This window comes from Lutra lutra, chromosome 12, assembly GCF_902655055.1.
Source record: "Lutra lutra chromosome 12, mLutLut1.2, whole genome shotgun sequence".
Classification (NCBI taxonomy): Eukaryota; Metazoa; Chordata; class Mammalia; order Carnivora; family Mustelidae; genus Lutra; species Lutra lutra.
This window is the reverse complement of record NC_062289.1, coordinates 84,322,565-84,350,479: the sequence shown is the minus strand read 5'-3', so window position 1 is coordinate 84,350,479 and position 27,915 is coordinate 84,322,565. Positions and strand designations below refer to the sequence as shown.

At 43.9% G+C, this 27,915-nt stretch overlaps 1 protein-coding gene and 1 non-coding gene across 4 annotated transcripts; both read right to left on the bottom strand.

The window, feature by feature from the left end:
- Positions 1-741: 741 nt before the first annotated feature.
- Positions 742-27,915, bottom strand: ZCCHC8 (zinc finger CCHC-type containing 8). 3 transcript variants are annotated; one of them, XM_047697054.1, is made up of 14 exons: positions 27,558-27,915; positions 25,771-25,813; positions 20,276-20,350; positions 18,596-18,701; positions 17,279-17,356; positions 13,927-14,030; positions 13,745-13,810; positions 13,101-13,161; positions 12,498-12,640; positions 12,066-12,208; positions 9,255-9,376; positions 7,724-7,810; positions 7,343-7,460; positions 742-2,138 (listed from the first exon to the last, which is right to left on the bottom strand). In XM_047697054.1, exons 1-14 carry the CDS (start codon positions 27,754-27,756, stop codon positions 1,360-1,362), a joined length of 2,124 nt encoding a protein of 707 aa, XP_047553010.1. In that variant the 5' UTR covers positions 27,757-27,915; the 3' UTR covers positions 742-1,359. The 3 variants fall into 3 exon arrangements, with proteins under 3 accessions (XP_047553010.1, XP_047553012.1, XP_047553013.1); XM_047697056.1 differs by lacking the exons at positions 18,596-18,701; positions 27,558-27,915; XM_047697057.1 differs by lacking the exons at positions 13,745-13,810; positions 13,927-14,030; positions 20,276-20,350; positions 25,771-25,813; positions 27,558-27,915 and having other exon boundaries at positions 18,596-18,623.
- LOC125082778 (small nucleolar RNA SNORA9) lies at positions 19,677-19,810 on the bottom strand. The gene has a single exon (XR_007122095.1). It is a non-coding gene; the product is annotated as a small nucleolar RNA SNORA9 (small nucleolar RNA).

The following is a 27,915-nucleotide window of genomic DNA, read 5'->3' as shown; positions in this document are numbered from 1 at the left end:
GTTTCCTCAGGTTACAGACGTCATGTGGTGCTATTATATGCACTGACAAAAATATTAAGACAGTGTATATAAAAACACTACGTAAACTTGGATTGTTTTTATTATATACTTCCACTCGGAGGAAAACAAGTATCTAACCTTTAATTCAATCTCTCAGGTTCTGTGAGGGCCTTGAAAATAAGCTGCCCCTTTCCTAGATTTTCTTCCCTTTCCTGTTTCTAGAAGAGTAGACATGGTTATTCGAGTCCTCAAAATGAAAACGAAATCTGGAATGGTCTGGAATGGTTATAGTATGCTCCCTCTGCTGGCCTGAGAGCAGGATCACACTACCTGAGACTAAGTTCAAGTTGTTTATTTTCAGGGATGCGAAGTGTAACAGTGTAATAGCATTCCACTTAAAGACAAAAAACATAGTCCAGCACTATCTTATATATCTGACAATTAAAAGCAATTTATGTCTACCTTTTATTTCTAAGTACTAATTATCTTAGGGTTCAAATCTAGAAAGTTATTTTTATACAAAGGCTAGCTGCCCTCCATTTTTTTTTCCAAAATTACTTTAAAAGATTCTGCTGTCTCTATAGTTAAGGCTGAGAGAACACTAAAAATACTCAAATTTGCATTTTCCCGGATTTTCTTTGCTACCAGTAATTTTTGCAATTACATAATTTATGTCCAAACTTACAAGGTTGTATACACTAATATAACTGTGAATCACTTTTTTGTATTCAAAGTCTTAGATTATGTATATGAAAGCTAATTTATTAAACCTTTGTACACAAAGATGAACATACCTGTATAGCAAACTTATATGAGGAATGAAGTTACAAAAAAGTAAAAGTGTTATTAAAATTGATGCGTGTAAATCACTTACAAAAATACCCCAAATGGGGTAAAGCTGCTCATCCCTGATTTTTCTCATTTGGTTGTCAGAGTTGCAACATGAATTTAAAATGGTTAGAATTTCTTTCTCTTAAAAAAATGATATATTAAACTTATATACAGGATAATTAGCAAAATGTAGAAAGGGAAAACAATGTACAAAAGACAGATAAAAACCATCACTCTTGACAGACACAATCCAAAAGTAGTAGAAACCTTAGCAAACTATCTCTAAACCAGCTCATACTTTTATCCCCCAACCCAAGTTCTTATCGGTAAGAATAAAATATAGTAAACCAGCAAGCCCAGCCTTCCTGTTCTTTAAAACAGGCCTGACTTCAGGCCACAATTAAGCTTTGGACAGACTTTTAAACATGGGAGGGACAAATCAGAAAACAACTTTATCTCCACTTGGTACTAATTAACAGAACACAAAGTTATAGATAATTAAATAGCTCTTTGTGCTAAGTCAGGCAGTTAGTCAGAGGCCTTTTTGTTTTTCTGCTGGTTTCGGGGTGAGTTCTTTAGCAAGTTTCTTATCCTGAGGTACATTCCAGTAGATTCTGCCATGTTCTCAAATTCAAACGGCGTTATTCCGGTTGCAAACTTGCTCATGTCGGGTACAGGACTGTGAGTCTTAGTGGCCAAAGGGCTGGTGTCCCCGTGAAGGGGCTTCTGGCCGCCTCCGTTACTCAGGTCGCAGTTCGACACGACCCCGCCGTTACCCAGACGAGCATCCTTACAGTCCGACGGGGCAGACGCCTCCTCCTCCTTCTGACAAAGCAACGGAGGCTCAGAATCTGAGCTCGGAGAATGTTCGGCTTTGGGCTTCTCTGTACAAGTGTCTGGTACTTCAGGCTCATCGGGCACCGGCTTTTCGGAGGTTCTCCCCTCTGGAACAGGGACGTCCAGCTCGTTGGGACAAGGCGACGAGGCGACCGAGTTCCCGGTTAGAGGTGTATCCCCTGGAATATCGGAATCACTGTTCACGCTCTCGGCCTGCTCGAGGGCCGCCCATATCCGCCTCTGCTGTTCCTCCAGTTCCTCCAGAGTCAGCGAGTCCTCGTCCATGGCCGCGGACGCCGTTCTGGTCTGGGGGGAGTCACCGGGAGTGAGCGGCGGGGTGCCCTTGGGGAGCGGAGGGGTGAAGACCGGTGGAGGAGTGCCCCGCGGCAGCGGCGGAGGGGTGCCGGGGGGCAGCGGGGGCTGAAACTGAAAAGCTTCGCTACTTGGAGAGCCGTGCGGGACCTCTGCGTCTGAAAGAGAACAGCGAGGACACCTGAAGGAAACCCCCCGAAAATCCATCTCTGTGCTGTGCGCACCGCTGCAGAGAGAGCAGTGACGGCACGGAGGCAGAGAGTCCTTTCCAGGTAGTCCGCGGGCACGGCACACTGGGGTCCCTGGAAAAGCGGAGGGGACAATGGCGGGGGATGCAAGCTGGGCAGGCTGCTGAGGGAGGGGACCAAGCCGAGGAGACAGAGTGGGATACGCCCTGGCCTATTTCCCAGTTCTGCACTTCTGGTCTAGACTGTCTGCCTGACAGTGGGTTCGTGTGACTCACGAGTCACTGCTCCTCGACACCTGTATGTCCCAGACACAAGAGATCTGGCCTGTCCCAAACAAAGGATCGTTTATTCAAACCTGAACTCTGCTCCGACATGCTGTTCCCACTAACGGTCCCACCTGTGGGGTCTGGCTGAAGTCTCCTGAACTGAACCTGTTCATCAGGAGTCCTTCCTCTCCCTGTCCCCAGACCTGGTCCCTGGCCCTCTGGGGCCCACTCTCCTGCAGACTGCCCCAGCCATGGCATTGTATCAGGAATATTGGAGTCATCTGTGCCTTTGGACTCAGCTTCCTTATATCCATTCTCCAAACTATTTACCTTTGTAAACCACAAATCTGGTCCCATTAACCTTCCCACCTCATTAGAAACCCTTCAGGGCTCCCATCACTTACAGGACAAAGGCTGTACCTTGGAGACCCCCTAGGACCAAGAATCTGGCTACTTCCACTGTCATTTCTCACTGGCGGGTTTAAGCCCCAGGTGTCACTCTTCTGTTGCACCACTGTGCAGGGACGTCTCATGCTTCCACAATGGCATTTCCCATGGACTCAAATGCCCTAACCCTGTTCATTTCCATGGTAAATCCTTGAATTTATCCCTCAAGATGCAGTTCAAAGTTGGTCTTGATCAGGGTCTAGAACCTCATCCAGCATAGCGGTGTGGCTTTTCCTGACACCAGTAGAGCCTGTAACCAGCATAGCCTGTAACCAGCTCTGTGGCTCTGGTCTTCTTACCACTGGCCACAGCCATTTGTATTAAAATGACACTGTTACTCTGCACTCCGTAAGCGACACAGACTGGAAACTAAGGGCAGCAGCTGGGTCTCATGAATCCTCCTATCCTCGGGGTCTAATAGAGGGTCCAGAACAGCCCAGGTTTTAAAAATTTGGCAAATCCAACCAAGTAACACAATCTTGACAGCTACACAAAACCAGCCAACTTTCTCATATGGGTAATAAGGTCTGGGAGGTAACATACTGTCACTTAGATTTTAAGAAATCAACTCAGGGGGTGCCTGGGTGGCTCAGTGGGTTAAAGCCTCTGTCTTTGGCTCAGGTCATGATCCCAGGGTCCTCGGATCGAGCCCCGCATCGGGCTCTCTGCTCAGCGGGGAGCCTGCTTCCCCCTCTCCCTCTGCCTATTTGTGATCTCTGTTGAGTAAATAGATAAAAAAAATCTTAAAAAAAAAAAAAAAAGAAATCAACTCAGAAGAGTAAAGAAAGGCTAAGAGCTGAAAGGAAGGATGCAACACTGGTGAGAAGGGCAGGGAGAGCCATCAAGAGAGAAAAGCCTGAACGAAGATGCCATTACTGAGGTGGTGCTGGGATCCGGATACCCAGCTAGAAACGGCGCCAAGATGAAGGGCAGACCCAAGTGCAGATGAACGGCATCGCTCAGTCTGGGAACCCCACGGACACCACAGGTGCTTTCCACTACAATGAATTCCCCGGAGGAAGAGGGGAGGAGCAGGTGGCAGGGAGGACAGAACACCCGTCAGTGAGTTAACCACCACTGGCTGTTAGGCCTTTAAGAACAAACCATTCCAAAGTGTAACCCAAGCTTCATTTGTTCATCTGCACAAAATATGGTGCTATGTATTCTTTTTTTTCCTTAAAGATTTTATTTATTTATTTGACAGAGAGAGAGATCACAAGTAGGCAGAGAGGCAGGCAGAGAGAGAGGGGGAAGCAGGCTCCCTGCCGAGCAGAGAGCTCGATGCGGGGCTCGATCCCAGGAGGTGCTATGTATTCTTGATGGGAGAACGTCAACACACACCGGGTAAAGACCTGAAAGCAGCTCTAGCTCACAACCCATGGGTTTGTGAGATGGGATCCACTTCACTGACCACATCTGCTAATGAAAGTTTTCCACAGGAAAATAATCACACCAATTCAAAGTTTCTTCTTGGGAGTGAGCTGAGCCAGAGTTCTACCCCTGCAAGGCAGGAAGCTGGGCTGGGGCTGTGCCAGTCCTGGAGGTGGGAAGGCTCGTCTTGCTTTAGGACCACATTCCTGGGTGTCAACTAAACCAGCCTAAGTGAGCAAGCCTCACTAAGGTGGCTCTTGTGTAAGCAGCTCTAATATCTGGCCCTGATAATCTGATATATTACTACTTGTTGACCAATCACTTAAGTTGTTCAGAACCTAGGTGGGAAAGCAGGTTGCTATCAGCAACTCTCAAAGCCCCTGACATCTGGTGGGTTGAGAGGAAACACGACAATTATTCTCAGAAGGATGGACTGACTGGGGATAGAGACATGCCTGGAGACACATGGTGGTCAAGACATGTGGCTTTAGGCCTTGAGCTTTAGTGTGTGGCCAGTGATCCTGGTATTTTGTAGACGTTCATATCAGCTCATCTTGGAAGCCTGTGGTTTGGGCAAGGAAGCTCTTGCCATGTGGTACTTTGTCCTCAGGGGGTGAGTGCATCTTACAGCGGCTTCATTTACAAGTGTGGTTCCTCTAAAGAGGCAGAGGCTTATAAACAAAAACCAGCTGCCAGTGCCCATGGTTGGGACCAGTGGGCCTTCGACAAGTAGCTTGAGACCTTGAACGACCCCTAGCAAACATGCGCCAGCAGGCAGAAGAGTCAGCAGGTGTCAGTGGAGGCCCCGCACTAGGCACCACTGATGAAAGGATTCAGTTCAAGGTCACGGGGTAAGCTAAGGCCCAGCTGGCGAAGGTGAGGGTGGCAGGACAACGTGCGGCTCACTGCGGGGCACAGCCACTCGTCGGGAAATGTGCCCACGCCAGACCCGACAGCACAGTGTGGCAACGGCCATATCGGGCCTTTCAGGCCCCAGGGGTTTTGTTCTGAACGGTCCTACTTGCCTTGCAGACACCCAGTGAGGTTCTAACCAAACTGTTCAACCCAGGGTTATTATGCAAGTGCGTGGTCTTCTGCTCCCAATTCCACTCCAGACTGAGAGCCATGGAGGGAAGGTGCAGGCACTGAACTTGGATTCTCAAGACTTAGGGACTTGAGATGAAGCATCTTACCTTATCACAGGGGCTCAGGCTGGCTCTGGACTGGTCAATGGTACATGGGAGAGAGGGAGGGAGGGGAAAGGAAAGAAAGTGGGGGAGAGGAGGGAGAAACTTCCCTTGGGAGGCAGGTTTCTCAGTCCTCAGCAATTCCCTAATAGGAAATAAATGCTCCCGGGACAGGGTTGAAGACACCTGCACGACAAGTGCGGGCCTGGTGACAGGGTGCTCCACTGCTTCTCAAACTCTGAGATGCAGAAACTATGTCTCAAAAGGTCCAAAACTGAGGCACCAGGGTGACTCAGTTAAGCCCGTGACTCTTGGTTTCCACTCAGGTCATGATCTCAGGGTCCTGGGATCCAGCCCTGCACTGGGATTCTCTCTCCTCCCTCCCCGCCCCTCCCCCTCTTAAAAAAAAAAAGGTTCAAAACACCAAGCACAGGTGGCTCCTCCCCACAGATATTCAAAATGCTTTAAGACCAAAATTCACCTCCTACGGGAGATTCCTTCCAACGTAATTTGTAATTTAAGTGCACGTCAGACAACTGGCACCGGTACCGACAGAAGTCCTTAAGAGACAGAAACCATGAATTGCCCTCGCTCAGAAATCCTGGCCATGGCCTCTGATAACACTGAGAACTGTGGCCTCCAGGAACCTAATCCTGTCTGGAACAACTGCTTTCGAGTTATGGAGAATTGCTTGTTTTCATAAAAGTTCATAAATGTGGCAAAGGCCGTCATGATCCTGTTGTGAACTCGCTGACCTGGTGAGAAGTGACACTGGGTACTGAAATCAGGTGGCAGTTACTAAACGCCGGGGCTGTGACCGCTGTTCTGGTAACAAGAACTCTGGAGGCTGAGACTAAGCAGAGCAAAAATTTTGGGAAAGGGGAGTGGGGGACTTTGAGTTGAGACTTTAATTACCTTGGACTTTAAGGGGATTTAATCTGCAACCTTTAAATTCTCCCTGGGAATTTATAGTTAAGAGGAGGATCCACAATCTCACTGGGGCCATCTGTACCGCCAGCATCTTCTCATCACGGTATCTACATGCACTTCATCTTCATGTTGCCATTTAATCGCACTCTAGAACGTCTGATGTGCAAAAAGGACCAAAAGAGCTGGACGTAATTTGGGATGGGAGGTAGCGCAAAGAGTGAGTTTTCAGTCTCGCATTCAGAGTAGCTCTGCGATTTATCAAATTAACATAAAGTCCTGATTCATTCCAGAGCTTTCTGGGGGCAACACCTAGGCTACACAGCAGCAGTCCCAAGGGGAAGCCCAAAGGACCTGTGGCCGGTATTGGGGGGTTAGGGACTCAGCAAGGTGGGTACGCGTTTGCCCTGATCCACTACTCGCCTGCTGAGGCCTGTCACAGTGCTGGTTGGCCACAGCTTCCCTGGTTAACCCCACAGGATTAAGAGAAAGAAAAGCCAGAGAACTCTCGAAGGGCAAGACCTCTATTCCCCTGTGGGTTTCCAGAAGGACAGATTTCCTATGGCCTCTCTTCATTGAAGGGAAGGGTGAATTACTGAGTTGGCGTATTATGGGAAGAATAAAGGGGAAAGTTTGGCTCTGTCCTTCTTGCTCTTGGCACGGAGCTGCTAAAGCAGACCACTTTCCACCGCCTGTCCCAGAGCACTGTGCCTATTCGAGGGGCAGTCCAGATCCGAGACCACCAGGACTGGCTGGGCCCGACTGCCTGATTCAGGAACTCCATAAGCTGGCCCCCTTGGCCCTCACACCAAGACCTCGAACCAGCACTAGAGGCACTGCTCTCATCTACAAGGACAAAATCAAAGCACTCTTTTTGGTGCTCCTAAGGCCCCCGCCCTCCTTCCTAATGGAACTCAGGAGCACACACACTGGCCCTACCTTCTCAGTGAAACCAAGACCAGAGGACAACACCTACCTGAGTCTAGCTCCATGTCTGCAGGCGAGGCTGCTGAACCGCCTTCCTTCTTCTGCTTCTTCGGGCTGCTAGGGCTGGACTGGGAGGAGGACCTCTTGCTGCCAGACCTCACACCTGGCTAAGAGAGGAGTCACGCCAAGCACGAGTTAATGGAGTAGACAAAGAACTAGATTCCATGCCTTTCCTCCAATACCCTGCAGACACCCAATCTGCAGCCGAGCGCAGGTGCAGGGTCAAAGCCGCGACCCTTTTCTTTATGACTCAAGCAGAAAAGCGAGCGCTTTACACACAAAACAAAAGAGCACTGAGATGCTAGGGTTACAAAATCCTAGAAATACAGGCAATACATTCTTATCAACCACACCCTAAAAAGCTATTTACCGCTTGGAAGTTAGAAGTCAGGTAATTGGCAAACACGTCCTTCTGCTGACACGCCTGCATCGGTATGGACCCAAACATTCTCCATTCCTAATGAAGACAGAAGGAAGAAGCAAGTCTGGATTTGGAAAACATCATACTTTTGAGATTTTGTAAAGTGGAGGTCTCAAATTACATTTCTGCTTCATACGTGACTTTTGCTTTTGGGGGGAATTAATGAAAGCGATGGTGCATTTTTAAGGGAGAAAAAAAAGCCAACCAACTCCACCTGCAAAATGATCTGAACTGAATACTAAAAGCCTAACTGACAAAATCACTTGGCCCAAAAGGGCTCCACCTACTGCAAGCAGAAGTTCTAAGCAGTGGTGGCGTGAAGGCGTGGCCTCGTCAGGTCTCCCTCCCCTCAGGCCCCGGCACTGACCACAGCACCTTTGCTCCTACAGGCTCGCTCACGCTGAGCTTCCCTCTTCTGTTCTTTGGTTTTCCAAACCCAGCCCTCATCTTTATGGTTCAACAATCACCTCTCATCTTAAGAGCACGTACTACAATGGTTCTCAAGGAAAATCACTTCAGGCTCCTGTCAAACCTACAGTTTCCAGGTCAAGTCTGTTAAATCTAAGGGTGGGACTCATCCACGTGCACGTCTTCCCAGCACCCCCGGGGGACTCTGATGTAGGCTGGTCCTGGGACTGTTTCCAGAGGCTCGGATGGCTCGAGCCATGCAGTTTAGCCCCGAATTCCCATCTATTTGTCAGACTCTAAGTGCAGACCTTTGGCTTTTGCTCTGCTGCTCATTTTCTAAGAACACCTAAGAAGGTATTTTTTACTGAAATGTCACCACCACCACCACTACAACAGGCCACTGTCAAGTCTTGAAACATAAATGAAAGTTGGGAGAGATTCAGTGTAGAAAACCATTCTCTATAGAGTGAGAAATTTTACTTTGAAGAGAAGAAAGGAAAGAACAGGGGGAAAGGAGTTATAACATAGAAAAAAGGCTTTACTTTCCAAGGATTACACAGAACTTACAATACTGCCTCAGAACCATCCCATGTTTTAAAAACATAATCTTTTACTTTTTGACTTACAGAATCTAACCATTCTTTTAAGCTCTTTTTCATAAGGCATAAAATCAGAAAAAAATGTTTTTTGGTTTTTAAATGAACCCAAGATTTCACTTAAGCATCTCATCAACGTGGGGGCCTGGGTGGCTCAGTCAGTTACACATCTGCCTGTGGCTCAGGTCATGATTGCAGGGAGCCTGCTTCCCCCTCTCCCTCTGCCCTCCCCACCCCTCATACCTGCTCTGTCTCTCTCTCAAATGAATAAATCAAATCTTAAAAAAATAAAAAAGGGTTCTAGTCAACATAAGGGAAGTAACAAAATTAAACACACTAGTAACATATTTACTTCTTTACATAACAGTAACTGCTACTTAAACTAATGTTTTGAACAACTGTTACAATAATGTCCCACCCCAGAAGAATAAAAAAAAAAAAAATATATATATATATATATATATATATATACTTACATCTGGAATTCCTCTGGGAGTAGATATATTAAAACCTGGATAGTTTACCAGTTTCGAGAGATCGTAGGTGACGCTTTTATTCTGTTGGGCTTCCCCAGCTTCCGCTTCCCCATCAGCACCATCTGCGGCAGACCGGCAGAGCGTTCATACTGCTGGATGCCAACACCAGTCCCTCTCCAGACCAAAAGTGGGCTGGGCAAGGGCTTACATTCACAGCAACAGAATCATTCTGAGAATAGTTTTGATTACAGTTTTTCTGGAACATCAGATTAGGACTTTTAAACAATGTAGACAGGATAGTTTAATAAAAGTAAGTGTTTAAAATCTTGGAAACCGGGGTGCCTGGGTGGCTCAGAAGGTTAAGCCTCTGCCTTGGGCTCAGGTCATGATCTCAGGGTCCTGGGATCGAGTCCCGAATCGGGTTATCTTCTCAGCAGGGAGCCTGCTTCCCCCTCTCTCTGCCTCGCTCCTACTTGTGATCTCTCTGTCAAATAAATTTTAAAAAACTCTAAAAAAAATCTTGGAAACCTGGGTTCATCTGTGGGTTGCTTAAAAGCCTAGTCTGCACTGATCTGATGACTTGCCTGATCCTCTATTTCAATGCCTTTATTCTGTTTAGTAAATAAGCATTTCTTATGTACCACACACTGTTTTAAATGGTTTACAAGTATTAGCTCCGCTCACTGTCATAACAACCTTAAGAGGTACATACTATTAAACCCGCTTTACAGATGACAGAAGGGTATTTGGGAACCACTTTATTATTCTGAAAACTACTGAATAAATCATGCGTTTGTTTTGCCGGTCCGAAGATGTCTACATATGTAAGGTAGTCAGTTTGCGAGAAGTTTCTCTTTGGACAAGTATTCCAGCTAATAAGCTAAGAAGTAACGAAGGATGAGACTATAACCATTTTGCAGCCTATCATTAACAGGTGTAGACAGGCAATGGTCATCAGTGACTGGTTCCGTCACAATAAGAGGAAGGACAGAGAACCGTGCTAACGCAACATGCTGTGGGGATGTGGCAGGAAAATCTCGAAAGCTCAAAAGGACAAAACACAGTTTTGTTAAAAACAAGGAAGGCAATCTATAGACTAAGAGATTCAATCATCCATAACCTTTTGTCCAAAGACTCTCTAATCAAACAAACTAAAAAAAAAAAAGAGGAAAAGGAAAGACAACAGAAATGAGAACACCTACAGAAAGTGGCAGGAGGGATACCTGAATGCCAAAATGACTTGGGAACTGTCCTAAATAGCTCTTCAGCACTAACTGAGAAGGGATGGCTTGATTTTAATTACCAGGAGCCTGGGTGGCTTGGTCAGTGAAGCATCTACCTTTGGCTCGGGTCATGATCCCAAGGTCCCGGGATTGAGTCCCACAACTGGGCTCCCTGCTCAGAGGGGAATCTGCTTCTCCCTCTGCTCCACGACCCCCGCTCATGTTTTCTCTCACAAGAATAAATAAAAAATCTTTAAAAAAGTATTTTTTTAATTACCTAAATAATACAAAGAAACATTTCATTTTTAAAAGATTTAGAGCATCAGAGAGAATCGAGTCTCTAGTCTAATCTTCTTTCCTTCTCAGGGGGAAACACTGTTGAGCTTCCCACATCGATTAAGATGTTTTAAGTTTTTTTTTAAGCCAAAGAGGGAGAGATGTACTTAAATAAGGTGGTCAGGAGCGCCTGGGTGGCTCAGATGGTTAGGCATCTGACTCCTGGATCTGGTTCAGGTCCTAATCTCCTGGCTCCTGAGATCGAGCCCTGCCTGATCAGTGGGAGTGTTCCCAGCTCATGTGCACCTCTCTCTCCCTCTCAAATCAAGACGTAAATCTTAGGTAGACAAACAGATAAAGACGGTCAGGAGAGGCATCTCTTGAGTCTGAATCCTAAAATCTAAAAGGTTCTCAGTTAACATCTTTTAAAAATATTTTACATAAATGTCCTCAGAAAATCAATGAGCATGGTTTCATCCATGTGGAATTCTTTCTTTTTTCTTCCTTTCTTTCCTTCCTTCCTTCCCTACCTTTCATGTAAGACTAATGGCGTCACTGGTAAACTAGGCAGAAATGGAGTACTGCACAGAGATTTAGCCACGTCAGCTCACACAGATTCATTCTATTCCTTAAAGACGGCAGGGATTCCACAGCCCAGATCCACTATCGTGATTTAGCCATTTTTCTTTAGGGCCTTAATGTTGTTTTTAATTTTTCACAGTCACAGTCAATGCTACAAAAATATACATACTTTCCTTGTGCAAGTGTGAATATTTTTCTAGAGTAGATACCAAAGAGAGGGGTTCTAGATCACAGGAGGGTTTATAGAATCTTTATGTCTAGGTCTACTGGCACTGATGGGAATAGATTTGTTAACATTTCTCTCCTTTTTTTTTGAAGATTTTATTTGAGAGATCGAGCAGAGAGGGAGGAGGAGACTCCCTGCTGAGGGGCTCGATCCCAGGACCCCGAGATCACAACCTGAGCCTAAGACAGATGCTTAACCCACGAGCCACCCAGGTGCCCTTCTGTTACCATTTCTAAGGAAGGCAAGAGTTTATGAGGATTAGCTGGAGAGCCAATGCTCTGGCCTTGGTAGTCACTGAGCAGGTCCAGATAAACCATCTGATAATTCTCAATGAAGTTTTAGTTCCTTATTTGTAAAACAAAGGAAAGACCATCATGATAGTTTTTAGTTAGCTCCACACACACTGAATTAGCCAGCCATTCCTATCAGGTATTACTGTAATTCTCTAGGGGGCGGGTAGGGAAGTAACCTTGAACCTGACTTAGCTAACTTAACATACTATACCTTTTCCATCATAGAGTGCAAGTCCTGAGTTCTCCAGCTCGGCCTCTTTGAGCCACCCGGGGGGGTAACCGAGCTGGCGCATCCGATATATAAAAGGTGGAAGACTCTTGTCCGTCACCCCGAGTGCATCCTGAAGTTCCTCACTAAGGATAAACAAAAGAGGAGAAAGAAAGACAGTAGTCGTGTTTGGATGAAAACACAAACTGTCCCCCATGTTTTAAAACCACTGTGTGTCTTACGTTACACATGGTGACACGGTGCTTAACAAACGCACAGAAGAGATGCCAATGAATGTTCCAGAAGGAACAGATGTGTATTCTCTCCGTGCTGGGGCACGCCTCTATACCTGCGATTACCCTCCAGACACAGAGAACGCTCCAAACACAGGTGACACAGAAACGACACTCTATGGGAAAAAAATCACAGAGGTACCTAATGACTCCCGGCTTGAATCTTCCAAATCTTTCTTCCACCTCTTCCGCATGGTACCGCTGCTGAAAATTCTGGCTGTTTGCCTCACCACAGGCATCCATATATTCTTTTCTCTTTTCACTTATTCGAGCAGCATTCCGCGGCTAGATCACAGTGCATTTGAAAAAAGTGTTAAGAAGCAGTTTAGAAATTATTTCAGGAATTAAATAAATACAAGCATTCTGTTTTAGGTCAAGCAAACAGATTATCCCAGTTTTAATATATAACGAACGAAAAAAGAGAGTAGATATTCTAGAAAAACAGGCAAAGAGAAGAAGCAGTCATTTTAATTTCTGATTACCTCGATATTATCTTAACATAAAATCAAGTTTCTAGAATTAACTCTAAAAAGTAACTCTCCTGTTTCATTCATCTCAGACACGCAGCACTGTAATAATTCTTTTTAAAATCTAAGGTCTTAAAGTTTAAGTACAAATGTGAAAAGGTTTCAGATTCAAAAGAAAGTGAACACAAGTTTCTTTATCTCACACAATGGCATAAATGTGTGGAAAACATTAGAAAGTTCTAGGTCAAAGATTTTTTTTTTATATGAGAAAAATTTACCATTGGGCAATCTTTCATTTGATGTTCTTCAGAACCACAATTGAAACAGTGAGGCTTTGGCCTATTTGGTCAAAAAACAAAGACGTGCATAATGTAAATGAGGACATAAAAGCAAATCAATACATTTCTTTAATGACAGCAAAGTGTATCAGAGAGACAAGGCACGTAGATCACAGATTACTAGTGTCTGCACTCATGAGTACATTTTCACCTTCTGTACTCAGCGACTTAAACAGTACTTTTAACCAACTCTTTTAACCAAGGACCCTTATGTTCCCGACTGATCTGTCACCTCTGGGTTTTGTGAGTGGTTAATAAGAGAAGAACCGAGGCAAACAGGTTATATTTCCTTTAGGTTAACTTGGGAAGGAGCAGGTCATACTAAGACAGCAATCAAACTGACAGCAACAACGACACCTTTCCACCCACCCAAGCATATTAGGCATGAACCAATGAATTCCAATAAACAGATGACTGATTTAAACATATTAAATGTCTATATATGAAAATTCTAGCTTAATCTGTAACTTACTTATAGTAAGCCAGCAATGAAGAATATTAATTTTTCAAGCTAAAAGAGTTTATGGTTTTGGTTAAAAAAGTCTTAAAAAGAAGAAGAAAACAAAACAACTCCCCACACAAACCTTTTTGCCTTTACTTGTATTTCTTGCCCTTCTAGAGAAACAATGTGGCTGAAGACTTGCTGGTACCTTTAGTGAATTTTATTAAGGAATAGTTATCATAGTCTGCAAAATTTGGTAAATTTTTTAAAAGGTGAACTTAATGGCAAGATGCATAAAAGATCTTCATTCACTATGTAGGATACTTAGGTATTTCCCATCCTTCGGTAAGCTGAGGGTTTTCATTTAGTAGCGGTTGCCCCAATTTATCAAGGCAAAAATTAGTAAAATACAGGACACTTCCTACAACCTGCAGAAAACAAGTCAAAAAATATTGCTATTTAAGCAGAAAAAAAAAAAAGACATTAAGTTATGTAAGACTATGATTAATTGTTTTAACCATTTAATTTTGGAGGAAATTCTTAGAAGTCATAATGCGCTCCCTAGTTAGAAAGGAGCCAGATTTTGAGGTGCAAGCCAGAGCTGCTTCTTTCAATGCTCCTGTGTCTCCCAGATCAGAGCGCCCCTCTCAGGAGATCATTACTATTAGCTGCATTCTGCTCAGACATTAAAAATAAAAACTTTTGACTCTCATGTTTCCCTCCAATTCCCCATCTCTTTGCTTCCCTTGGTGGCAAGACAATTCAGAAAAGTCAGCTGTGTTTACTATTTTCATCCTCCCTCCCAGTCCCCCTTTTCTTTTTCCCTCTGATTCTGGGGGAAAATTTCATAGACAAAAATTGAAAAAAATGGTATAGCGAACACCCAGCTACATCCTCTTTACCCAGATTCAACTGCTGGTATCTTCCACGCACGTGCGCATGTGCACACACGTACTTTTCACTGAGCCGTGGGGAGAAAGTGCTGCCACCACCGACTTAGTCTGAGCTATTATTTTCCCCCACCTGACATTAACATAGTAACTCCTAACTGGTTTCCAGCTTCCACACGTAACCAGCTACACACTATTTTCATGACCCCTCACCCGTGAACACTTTAGGATAGGTCTTCTGAGAATAAGTGCATTTTCCTACACGCCACAATACCACTGTCACACCTAAGAAAATTAATAAATCCTTAATATCATCTATATCCAATTTCTACTGTTTTCCCAACTGTCCCCCAAATGCCTTTTTTCCCCCTAAGCCAGGATTTAAGGTTCATGTGTTGTATTTAGGTGTTAAACCATTTTAGTCCCCCACTTTTTTTTTTTTGCCCCCCATAGGTGGCCCTGCCATTCTCTCTTGAATGTCTCTGGGAAGACTTCTGTTCCTTTCATGGCAGTCCGCGCCCCGATGACCCGCACATGGCCAAACTCACTGGACGGCTCCGTCTTCATCTCAGTCTCTGAGCCACAACTGACAGGTGATTTCTCCTTCCTCGGAGACACACTTCTTTTGGCTTCTAGGACACCGTGCTCTACCTTGCTGACCAGTCCTTCTTACCTCTCCATCTTCTATGAGTCTTGGTCCCAGTCCTCTCTACCTGTGCTCTCGAGGTGACTTATCCAGACCCATGGTATGAAGGATGAGTAAATGCTGGCAACACCCAAATACCCAGTGTTGCCTCAACTCCAATCTTGTAAATTCAAGTGCCAACTGACAGCTCTCCCGGACACGTAAGAGGCATCTCAAACTCACCTACTTAAAACTGAACTGCATTCCCATTTCCCCCCAAACCCTCTCCTCCCACCAGTTTCTCCCATCACAGTAAAGGCGAGGACCCTCTTCCAGCTGCTAAGGCCAAAAACCCGAGTCATTTTGACTGCTCTCTCACTTTTGTGTTCTACACACCCAATTCATCAGCACATCTGATCAGTTCTATTTCCAAGGTATGTCCACGGTTGAACCACTTCTCACCTCCGCCGCTGGCTCTCCAGACTAACCTGCCATCTTCCCTCACCTGAGATCAATACAGTAACTTTCTCGCTGGCTTCCAGCTTTTACATGTAAACCAGCGACAGATTATCTTCCACAGAGAAGCCAGTTCTTTTAAAAATGCAAGTCCTATCATGTCACATTTCTACGGAAAAGCCTCAAGTGGGCATAGCCCATACCCCGATGGCTTATAAGGCCATATCAAGATCTGGAGCTTATGTTCCAGGGTCAGAAAGACTAGATTCAAACCCTAGCTTACGCGGATTTATGTCCTTCAGAGCTCCGTTTTCCCCCACCGGGATGTAAGTCAACGAGAGCACAGACTTTGCCCTTCTTCTTCATTGCAGGGTCCCTGAATTCAAAGGGGTCCCTGGCAATAAGGGAGCATTTGGTAAATATTTATTACTCTTTATTAAAGGACTAACTGAATAACACCTAAAATTCCCAATTTCCAGGCAGGTGCCACTCTAAATCCCAGAACCCGAGAGTCAGATGGGACATGAAAAGTCATGTAGCTCAAATTCTTTGTTTAAAGCACCGACAGGATCTCAGATTTTGACTTTTTACAGTGACATGGAATTTGCTTTCTTCTTTTTTTTTTTGAATGAGACCTACCATTTCATTTTCACATCTCTGATATAAATGTGCACTAAAAATTGACTTGCAATGCGCCTGTCTGTAGTCTATCCAGTCACTGGTCCTGGTTCTGCCACTTGGCACTACAGAGTGATTGAAAATGACACCTTTTGGAAGTAACAGCCTTTAGGACATTTGCAGAGATGTGATACCCCGTCGATCTCTTCAGCAATGCTGGGGACTCATCACCCCAGCAGCCCCACGTCTTCAAGACTATGGTCTGTCAATGGGGCACGATACTCCCTAAACATGAAAACTAGTCTGCCTTCAACAGAATCCAAGATTACTTCATTTTCTTAAAAAAATTCTAAGTTGAAAAATCACACCACTCCACTGCACTGACACAGTGAGATTCCTCGTAGGTACGGAAAGGCCTAAATGTAGGCTCATCCCTGTTATGCTTCTATTTTTCACCCACCATCTGAGCTTGTCAACATTTTTAATCTCCTATCTGCCATCTGTTATGTTAGTTACTTATCTGTCCCCTCTCAGCCTCAGTCATGTATAAGTGCAACATGCACATGTTCTAGATCGTCATCCACGCGTTCTAGATCGTCATCCACGATCATGAATATCAATAAAAAGAAGGCTGTCAGGGGTGCCTGGGTGGCTCAGTGGGTTGGGCCTCTGCCTTTGGCTCAGGTCATGATCTCACAGTTCTGGGATCGAGCCCCGCATCAGGCTCTCTGCTCAGCTCAGCAGGGAGCCTGCTTCCTCCTCTCTCTCTCTGCCTCCCTTCCTGCCTACTTGTGATCTCTCTCTGTCAAATAAATAAATAAAGTCTTAAAAAAAAAAAAAAAAAAAAAAAAAAGAAGGCTGTTAGGACAGAAGTCCTCCAAAGTATGTCTATGGCGTATGCGATAGTTATTAAAAAGCAAACTATACTATTTAGAGGCTGAAGTCTACACTCTTGTTTATAACAAATTTCATGAAAAGATGGGGATCATTTGAGGCCACATGGCTATACCACCTTAATGATACCCAAATGACACAGAATAGGAAACATGTTATCTACAGAATTCAAAACTAAAATGTCCATACTTACACTAAAAGCTTCCTTGTTGTTTTTAATGGCACAGGATTCTTCTACTTTATGGTCCTCTTCTAGCATAACACTAGATGGCTAACGCAAAGAAAAACACACGTTACCAAAATAACGAATTTTTAACACTTCAAATTTTTAATATTTGAAATTTAAATACACCCCTTTATTTTCTAATACGTATCACTAAGGTACATACAGTTCTTAATTCATTACTGTCATAATCAGTAAATTTGGAAGCTAGAAATGCTTACGAAATAAATTTCACAAGTTGGAAAATTTAAAAATTTTATAAAAGATACAAAAGACAGCACCTTCTGAAGTATTAGTTCACGTTATGCTTTCACTATGCTTTTCACTAATTCATGCATTAAACTGAATGAATAAATATTTAAATTCTCAATACTTAAAATGACAAAGCAGACTTTATTTTGAAGTCAGGTAACCAGAAAACTTTAAAAATATGTGATTCTACACTACTGGTTAATATGGATAATATAACTCTCATAGACCTCAGGCTGCTCTAAAATTCTGAAGTGTTCCCGGAATAAAAAATTAGGTAATATTCAGTATAGTTTTTATTGTTAAATGTATTTTGTTTCTTGAATCTTTAAAAATTATATATAACACATGAAAATTAAAGATGATGAAAATTTAACTAATCAGAACACCATTCTACAACCTGCGGATAAACAGCTAACAACCTTTACTTGAAGGACTCTACTTACCTTAATTGGGAATTAAAAAAGAAAAAGCCCCGAAATCACAATTCTGATTTTTTAAAATATAAATTCATACTCTAATAGTCACACAGCAAAATTTCTCAGATTTCTTTGGGCATGCTATTGATTTTTCTCCCAACAAGCAGAAGGGGGGAGAAAGGATGGCATGTGAACCTGTTGGTTTTAGAGAAAAATAATTCACCTTTTGTAAACTCCAGAAATACAGATTTTTTTTTTCTGGCTTAAAATTAATTTTCTGCCCCAAACCACATGTCCAAGTGAGGAAATGGGGGAAAAAAGACTAATTTTAAGTGAAGCAAGGTCTGAATACAACTCCTCCGAGAGAGAGGAGTCACAATGCAGAAGAACGCCCTGAGGCTGGTCAGATCAGTGAAGGATGACCAACTGAAGGATGGGAGGGGAACATATTATCTTAACAATCTTGGTGTTTTAAGTTATAGTCAACATAGAAAAGTTGTATTAGTTTCAGGTGGAGGACACAGTGGTTTCATTTTGATACAAAAGTCTCCCTGTGGCCTAAAAACTGGCGGTGAAAAACATAATCTATTAATCTTAAAGTCTCTTAAGTTTTAAATACCTGGGGCAAAAGATTAAAAGAAGTCTTTTCCACATCATTTTTCTGCTGTTCCTCAAATCTTTTTACTAAATTTGATACAAATTCCTCTATTTCTTGATGATATTGCCTGCATGAGAGGACACAACAGTCAGAACCCAGAGTAATCACTGAACAGACTGAAATCTTACACATTATCAGAAGGTGTCAGGAGGTAATTCTGTTATCTTGCTTTTCAGAGGTTTATCAAATCACTCAGTAACCAGAATATGGAGGAAGCCATTTCTTAGGAAAAAATAGACACTGTTGCTGAGTTAACGGAATGATTATGAAAATCTAACTCCGTGTTCGGTATGTAGCAGGGGCAAACATTTGTGCTGTGAATAGACGATTTTATTTATAAATTTTACATTTTTAAATTCTGAATACATAATCCATATAAGACATGGTTCAAAATCCAAAAGAAGGAAAAGGGTTACGTAAGGAAAAGCTTCCTTCCAGCCACCTACCTCAGCTTCGCAGAGACAACCAAAGCATCCTTCCCTACCTTCCTCCCAGAGACTCCCTATGCACGCATAAGGACACACTTATATGAATGTTAAACTGAACAAAATTAAACCAAAATGCAATAGAAACACAAAGTAAACAGGACAACTACTGAGGTCTACTTTCCCCAATTTTCTAGCTGTCAAGAGCCACGTTCATCGCTTATTCCTAACACTCGGCTCAGAAGGTGCGGATGGAGACCAAGCTCGGCTGAGTGGGGCAGCCGACTTGATCTTTCAGGTCTGTTTAGCGCTGACATTCTAAGATTGCTGCAAGCAAAATGGCAGATAAACGGTGCAGAACTTAGCTTGCCATGAGCAGACGCTGATTCAAATCCGATGGTGACAACAGTGCTAGTGCCCAGCACCCTGCTACTGCCACATTCACCATCGGATGTCCCCTCCCCTCTGAGTCTCGGGTTCCACCTGGGCCCAGACAGACAAAGTAGGTAATGGGCCCACCACACAGCTAACACTCTCTACATGGTTCCCATTACCTTCTTTACCTTGCCTAGGACCTATGAGATAACAACAGATTCAGCCAGCCAGAGACAGAAGCCAGCTGTCTGAAATGTCTCCGACCGTGCTCCGAGGAAGGACAGGGCAAAGCCTCAAGCCATTTCAGGACATTCTAGCAAGCACTGCAGGAATGCACTGAGTCACCCTAGACCCAAGCACGCTGGAAGGCCCACAAAGGTCTGTCACACGCATACACACAAAGTCATGTGGGGAAGCCTTGAAGACAGCCAACAGGGTAAACTCAGTTACCTGATTCTGGGGTAGAACAGACTAACATTTCTTACTGCTGTGGGGGGCAGTTGTTATGCTCATTAGAGGCTATCACAAGTGCTCATTTAGCTACCCAAGAAGTAGTTATTATTAGTATCCTGTTTTCCAGTGAGGAAACTGATAGCAGACAGGACTGTGACCTGCCCAGATTCATATATAGAGACAGTAGGGGCCCACATTCACATATAGAGAAAGTAGGGCCCAGATTCAAATTCATATTTATAGATGCTAATATCCTTACTCTTAATCATGATTCCCGAGGCTTTAAGTAAAATGAAGATGGAATAAGTACAAATGAAAACAGCATATAGAAGACATTGTTTCATAAACATATTAATTCATTTTACATAGAAAACGGAAAATTACTTACTTTGAAATAACATTGTTCATAAATAGAATCTGTAATAAAGGTCCATCTAACTTAGTATTGTTCACCAATATTCCACTAAAACAGAAGTTAAAATATATTCTTAGAAGATTTTAAAGTAAAATCCATAAATGTATATATAAACACACAACTTTTATAATTATTAAGTACCAAAGATCACAGAATACTTTACAAATAAGATTAAGAACAACCAAGAACACGTCTTTTTGCAAAACAAACAAACAAACAAACAAACCCCAACAAACTTTTCATGGAATTTTACCTACTTTCATGATTTTACATAGAGGTATCCCTTACATATTTTAAAAAATATTTCACAAAAAACTTAAAACTGTAGTTAATCTTTCAGTTTCCAACCAAAAAAATTCCTTATCTAATGACTCGTCTGTTTTTTTTTTTTAAAAGATTTTATTATTTGACAGAGAGAGAGAGAGAGAGAGGTCACAAGCAGGCAGAGAGGCAGGCGGGGGGAGAGGGGAAGCACACCCTCTGCTGAGCAGAGGGCCCGATGTGGGTCTCCCAGGACCCTGAGATCATGACCTGAGTGAAGGCAGAGGCTTAACCCACTGAGCCACCAAGGCGCCCCTAATGGCCCGTCACTTTACAGACTGGGGGAAGGGAGGGTTTGGATAAACCAGCAGGTTACAAGAATGAATATATATATATGTATTTTTTTTTAAGATTTTATTTTTATTTATTTGCACAGAGAGAAAGAGACACAAGCAGGCAGAGCAGCAGGCAGAGAGAGGAAGAAGCAGGCTCTCCATCGAGCAGGGAGCCCAATGCGGGGCTTAATCCCAGAACTCTGGGATCATGACCTGAGCCAAAGGCAGCTGCTTAATGGACTGAGCCACCCAGGCGCCCCAAGAATATATTTCTAAAAGAATCAGAGAAATTTAGCTTTGAAATATATAGGAAAATGAAACACTTTAAATGGATAGCCTCTTAGAGGGCAGAGTACATCAGTATTTCAAATCCCGGACACTAAACCAGAGATATAAAAAGTATACTGTCGGGGCGCCTGAGTGGCTCAGTCGGTTAGGCATCTGCCTTCAGCTCAGGTCATGATCCCTGGGACTGAGCTGCACACTGGGCTCCTTGCTCAGGGGGGAGCCCTACTTTGCTCTCTGCCTGCTGCTCCCATTGCTTGTGCACTTTCCCCGTCAAATTAATAAATAAAATCTTAAAAAAAATATATATTCTTCCTGGATTTGATTTTCAAATACTGCCAAAAAGGAAACAAACAAACAAACAAACAAAAGTAGAATTCGGCCTCCAAACCAGAACAAGATCTCGGTGGTAACCTGCACCAGCTGAGTCTTAAGATTCCTCCTCTCCCCACCTGCCTCCTATTCCTTTACCTTCGCAGCAAGGGAAGTCAGTCAGTCTGTATTTGGGATTGCTCGCGTCAAGAAACAAAAGTAAAACATGGAGAGGTTCAGAAGTTTGTTTGAATTTGCGCAAACTTCTCTTTTTTTTTTTTTTTAAAGATTTTATTTATTTACTTGTCAGAGAGAGAGAGAGAGAGAGATCGATCACAAGTAGGCAGAGAGGCAGGCAGAGACAGAGGGAGAAGCAGGTTCCCTGCCGAGCAAGGAGCCCGATGTGGGACTCGATCCCAGGATGCTGGGATCATGACCTGAGCCGAAGGCAGCCGCTTAACCAACTGAGCCACCCAGGCGTCCCAAACTTCTCTTCTTAAAAGTACACAATATTGGGGCGCCTGGGTGGCGCAGTCGTTAAGTGTCTGCCTTCAGCTTGGGTCATGATCCCACAGTCCTGGGATCAAGCCCCGTATCGGGCTCCCTGCTCAGTGGCGAGCCTGCTTCTCCCTCTCCCACTGCTGCTCTGCCTGCTTGCGCTCTCTCGCTTTCTCTGTCAAATAAATAAATAAAATCTTTACCAAAAAAAAAAAAAAAAAAAAAAAAAAACAAAACACCACGATATTTGGGGGTGCCCGGGTGGCTCAGTCGGTTAAACAGTTGAGGCTTGATATGGGCTCAGGTCATTACTTGGGAGTCATGGGATCAGCCCCCACCACTCTCCAGGTGGAGTAGAGTCCCCCTGAGATTCTCTCCCTCCCTCTCCCTGTGCACCTCCCACTGCTCACTCACTCACAGGCATGCATTCTCTCAAATAAATAAGTGAAATCTTAAAAAAAAAAAAAAATGATTTTTTGGAGGGTGCCTGGGTAGCACAGCTGGTTAAACGACCAACTCTTGGTTTTGGCTCAGGTCATGATCTCAGGGTTCTGGGAATTGAGCCCAAGGTAGGGCTGGAAGGGCTCGGGGCAGAGACACTCAGGGTGGAATTTGGTGAGGACTTTCTTTGCCTCTCCCAGCTGCCCGGGTGCACAGCTAGGCACACAGGCTCTCTCACAAACTCTCTAAAATAAATAAATAAACCTTAAAAAAAAAAATACATGTTTCTAAAAACCACACACAATTGTATGGTCCTTAACTAGAGAACAATTTGAGCAACAGCGAGAAAGACATTCAGTTGGAGAAATCTGAAAATGGGCTGAGCTGGGAGTGTTATTAAGAAAAATCATGCCAGGGGCGCCTGGGTGGCTCAGTGGGTTAAGCCTCTGCCTTCGGCTCAGGTCATGATCTCAAGGTCCTGGGATTGAGCCCTGCATCGGGCTCTCTGCTCAGCGGGGAGTCCGCTTCCCCCCCCACCCCCCCACCCCCGCTCTGCCTGCCTCTCTACTTGTGATCTGTCTGTCAAATAAATTTTAAAAATCTTAAAAAAAAAAGAAAAAGAAAAATCATGCCATTTATTGGGATAGTGGTGTTGTGATTATGCATGACGAAGTCTTGCTTTTAAAGATTTTATTTATTTGTCAGAGAGAGAGAGAGAGAGCACAAGCCGGCAGAGTGTCAGGCAGAGGCAAACAGAGAAGCAGGCTCTCTGCCAAGCAAGGAGCCCGAATCAGAACTTGATCCCAGGACCCTGGCATCACGACCTGGGCTGAAGGCAGCGCGGCTTAACTGACTGAGCCACCCAGGCGTCCCAAAGTCTTGTTTTTAAAAAGTTACGTGCTGAAATATTTAGGGTAAAATGTGCACATAGGATGAAAATGTGTATTATATTATTCTTTTCTTTTTCCATACATTTGAAATTTTCCATAATATAAAGTTAAAAATGTTTATTGGACAAAAAAGGAAAGAAACTTCTGATCACGACAGTTCCAAAAATAAGGATTAAACCAAGAGGATGGGGGTACAGATTTTATCTATATAATTTTAGGTCGTTTTGCTTCTAAATTTTCTGTAGAGCACTTTATTAATGTCTGATAACATGAAGAGCACTAATTCTAAAAAGAAATTTTTAATTTATTCTTTTTTGAGGATACTAATGGCTATCTCATGTACTGGTAAAACCCATGACGCTATCATTTAAACTCGAGTGATTATAACCCCTTCGTAACTGAGTGTTTAAATTATCAACTCTATTAAAAAGTGTGCTTATCTAAGTTATCTTTAAATACCAAAAAAATTATGATTTTTTTTCAGGAATCCCAGTTATATTCAATACATTTAATATCTAACCAGAAATAAGCTTAGATCCACAAAGTGCGCACACATGGAGGAAGAAGGAAGGTAGGGCATGGGGAGGTTTCCAAAATACATCTAAATTCTGAAATTTTAAACCTTTAGTCACCAATGTAGCTAGTTACTTCGGCTGGTACCAGAGACAAAAAAAGGGCATGTGACACTGGCTCACAGCCCTCCAAATTCCAAAAGCTTGGTGATACCATTCCACATAATAAGTTCGTACTTCGATAAATATTTTAGATTTAGTAACCCGTGAAGTAAATATGTATTAAGAAACCAGCATTTGCTCTTCTATCTCTTGAAATCAGATGTCTGAATGCAAATCTACTCACTGTACTTTCTTCAAAAGCACACTAATTTCTCTTTTTCTTTTTTTTTTTTAAGATTTTATTTATTTATTTGACAGAGAGAGATCACAAGTAGGCAGAGAGGCAGGCAGAGAGAGAGGAAGGGAAGCAGGCTCCCTGCTGAGCAGAGAGCCCGATGCGGGGCTCGATCCCAGGACCCTGAGATCATGACCTGAGCCGAAGGCAGCGGCTTAACCCACTGAGCCACCCAGGCGCCCCTAATTTCTCTTTTTCTAAAATGAAATTTTGCATCATTTCTATTTAGAACAGTTTTTTTTTTTTTTAAAGATTTTATTTATTTATTTATGTGTGTGTGAGAGAGAGAGAGAGAGAGCGATCGAGCGCACAAGCAGGCAGAGTGGCTGGCAGAGGCGGAGAGAAGCAGGCTCCCCGCTGAGCAAGAAGCCAGATTCGGAACTTGATCCCAGGACCCTGAGATCATGACCTGAGCCGAACGCAGTGGCTTAACTGACTGAGCCACCCAGGCATCCCTAGGAACACATTTTAACTCTGTAAATAAACCCTCACCAAGAATAATACTGTAATCTTAATTCTAACTTCCCAGAAATGTTTGTGGAATAAGAACAGCTAGGTTGGGGTGCCTGGGTGGCTCAGTGGGTTAAAGCCTCTGCCTTCCGCTCGGGTCATGGTCCCAGGGTCCTGGGATCGAGCCCCGCATCGGGCTCTCTGCTCGGCAGGGAGCCTGCTTCTCCCCTCTCTCTTTCTGCCTGTCAAATAAATAAATAAAATCTTAAAAAAAAAACAAACAAAAAAACAGCTAGGTTGGCAACTTGCCTGTTCTGAACATTAAGTCAAAACTTTCTGGATAGGGGTGCCTGGGTGGCTCAGTTGGTTAAGCCTCTGCTTCAGCTCACGTCATGATCCTAAAAGAGTCCTGGGATCGAGTCCCACATTGGGCTCCTTGCTCTGGAGGGAGCCTGCTTCTCCCTCTCCCTCTGCCTCTCCCCATGCTCGTGCTCTCTCTCTTTCTGTCAAATAAATAAAATCTTTTAAATAAACAAACAAACAATTTTTCTGGATATGTTTCACAAATATTTTTTATCTAGTTTAGTCAGTTTAAAAGTTATCCAGATATACAACATAATGATTCAATATTTGTATATGTTGTGGGCGCCTGGGTGGCTCAGTTGGTTGAGCGACAACTGCCTTCAGCTAAGGTCATGATCCCGAGTCCCTGATTAAGTCCCACGTCAGGCTCTCTGGCTCGCCAGGGAGTCTGCTTCTCCCCCTGACCTCTCTCCTCTCATGCTCTCTCTCTCTCTCATCCTCTCTCTCTCAAATAAATGAATAAAATCATAAAAAAAAAATTTGTATGTGTTGTTTAATTATCACCGCAATAAATCTAGTTAACATCCCCCCAAAATAATTAAAAATTTAATGTACTTAAGAGAATTCAAATTTTACCTCCAGAAATTAAAAATAAAGGATCATTACTGATTTCTTCGGAGAATGCTAAACAAAAACGATACAGAAGTCCTACCTTTTTTTTTAATAATGAAATTATAGCTAAATATTAAATATAAATAAAGAACAACGGTGTAATATCTCATACCTTGGTCGAGTCAGAATGTTCAATTTTCTTTTAAGTTCTTGATGTTATTACTTGTTAAGAAATATAAGCCTTCATTAAATAGAATCATAACTATCATAAAATTCAACTACTCACTCTTACTTTCAGTGTCAGAATGTTACAAATGTTAGAAGACCCACAAGTATTTTGAGGATGACACACTTAACTGAGTTCCTGTTTTGTTGCATGGCTAGGCATTTAAACCTAAACATTAAAACAGTTTTCTCATCTCTTCCAACATAGATACTCTAAGACAGGGTCATGTAGTTCAAAAGAGAGTAACAGGGGCACCTGGGTGGCTCTGTGGGTTAAAGCCTCTGCCTCCGGCTCAGGTCATGATCCCAGAGTCCTGGGATCGAGCCCCACATCAGGCTATCTGCTCCGCAGGGAGCCTGCTTCCTCCTCGCTCTCTGCCTACTTGTGATCTCTGACTGTCAAATAAATAAATAAAATCTTAAAAAAAAAAAAAGAGAGAGAGAGTAACAGACTGAACCCAAAGTGTTATTCAACATACCCCATCAAAACCTAAACAGCAATTCATTTAAGAGTGAGCGGCATGGGGGCGCCTGGGTGGCTCAGCAGGTTAAGCATCTGACTTTTGATTTCGGCTCAGGTCATGATCTCAGTGGGGGTCCTGAGATGGAGCCCCAAAGGACTCCCCGATGATGATGGTGGAGCCTGCTTGAGGTTCTCTCCCCCTCTCCTGCCCTGCCTCCGCTCATTCATGCTCTCTCTCTTTCAAAATAATAATAGTAATAATAATAATACAACAAAAAGAAAAATAAAGAGCAGCATGATAACTGATAAATACAATGAAACAAACTGTTAAAGCCAGAGAAACGAGGATAGAACTACGGATGTTCACCGTACAATCCTTTCAACTTTCCTGCCATTTGAAATTTTTACATATTAAAGTGCAAAGGAAAACATCATGAAAAACAAAATCAGACTTCAAAAACCTTTAAAGATGATTTACCAACCGCTTTCAGTGTTTCACTTTAAACGGGAAACTATCTGAACCAAAATCATCTGCCCAAAGTTAAAAACAACCACCACCAAACACCTCTAAGAATGTAAACATCCATACTAACAACCCTTGCTAGAAAGGCTATAATCATGTAGCTAAGCCAAACGGAAACTCATTTGGCGCGTTTTTTTCCCAAGGCTTTGCAACGCACCTTCACCACGGAAGGGATTTCAAAGTCGAAGAACTTTAAAATGAATCCCCAACCTCAGTCAGGCAATTAACCATTTCTGTCCGAATGCTTCACGTTCTTCAACTCCCAACTCCCGCATCCTAAGACCATTAGCTTCTACCCCCCTATAAAACACAGATCTACCCTAAGGTCTGAGGATCCGGCTATCTGCCTACAGACAACGACAGCAAGACGGCATCAACTTAAGCCTGGCTACAAAAAAAAAAATGAAACTGGATAAGGACTTCAGAGAGGAGGAGAGGAAGTAGTGACCAGCCTACGATCTAGCCGTCTTAAAAAAAATCCTAAAAACCAGTCCCAGCTTGGGGGGCGCGGGGAGCGCGTCTAGTCCGGGGTACGGATCCCGACGGGGCACAGATCCCCAGAGGGGAGAGGGTCGCGCCGGGGCCCCGGAGCAGCTTACGCAAGCCGAACCCTCGATTCTCCGCCCGCCTGCGGGGCGAGAGAGGGGTTATTCGGAATTCTGGCCCTCCTGGAATTTCCGCCCGCGCCCTCCCAGACACGCCGCCCGCCGCACGCCGGTGACCGGGCCCAGGCAAACGGGAAGGATATTCTCGGCGCGGAGCTGCTCGATGGTTTCCTCGCACTGCCGAAGCCGCTCCCGCAGCTCCGCGTCGCCGACCCCATTCTCGTCCTCCTCGTCGCCGTCGTCGTCCTTGAAGCGGGTGTGAACGGGCTTCGGAATCGACTCCTCTGGGTGGTCAAACGCCTCGAACAGCTCTAGGTCGCCAAAATCCACCTCCGCCGCCATCTTGGGCTGTGGATGAGATTCGAGAAGAGGCGGAGTTGGCCGCCCGGCCGGGGGTGAAGGTTGTAGGGCGGCACCGCTCGCTCGGGCTTGGGCCGCGCTAAGGCAACCCGTACGGTTTTCTCCAGTCGTACGCCGCCGAAGCTGCACAAGGGGCGGGGC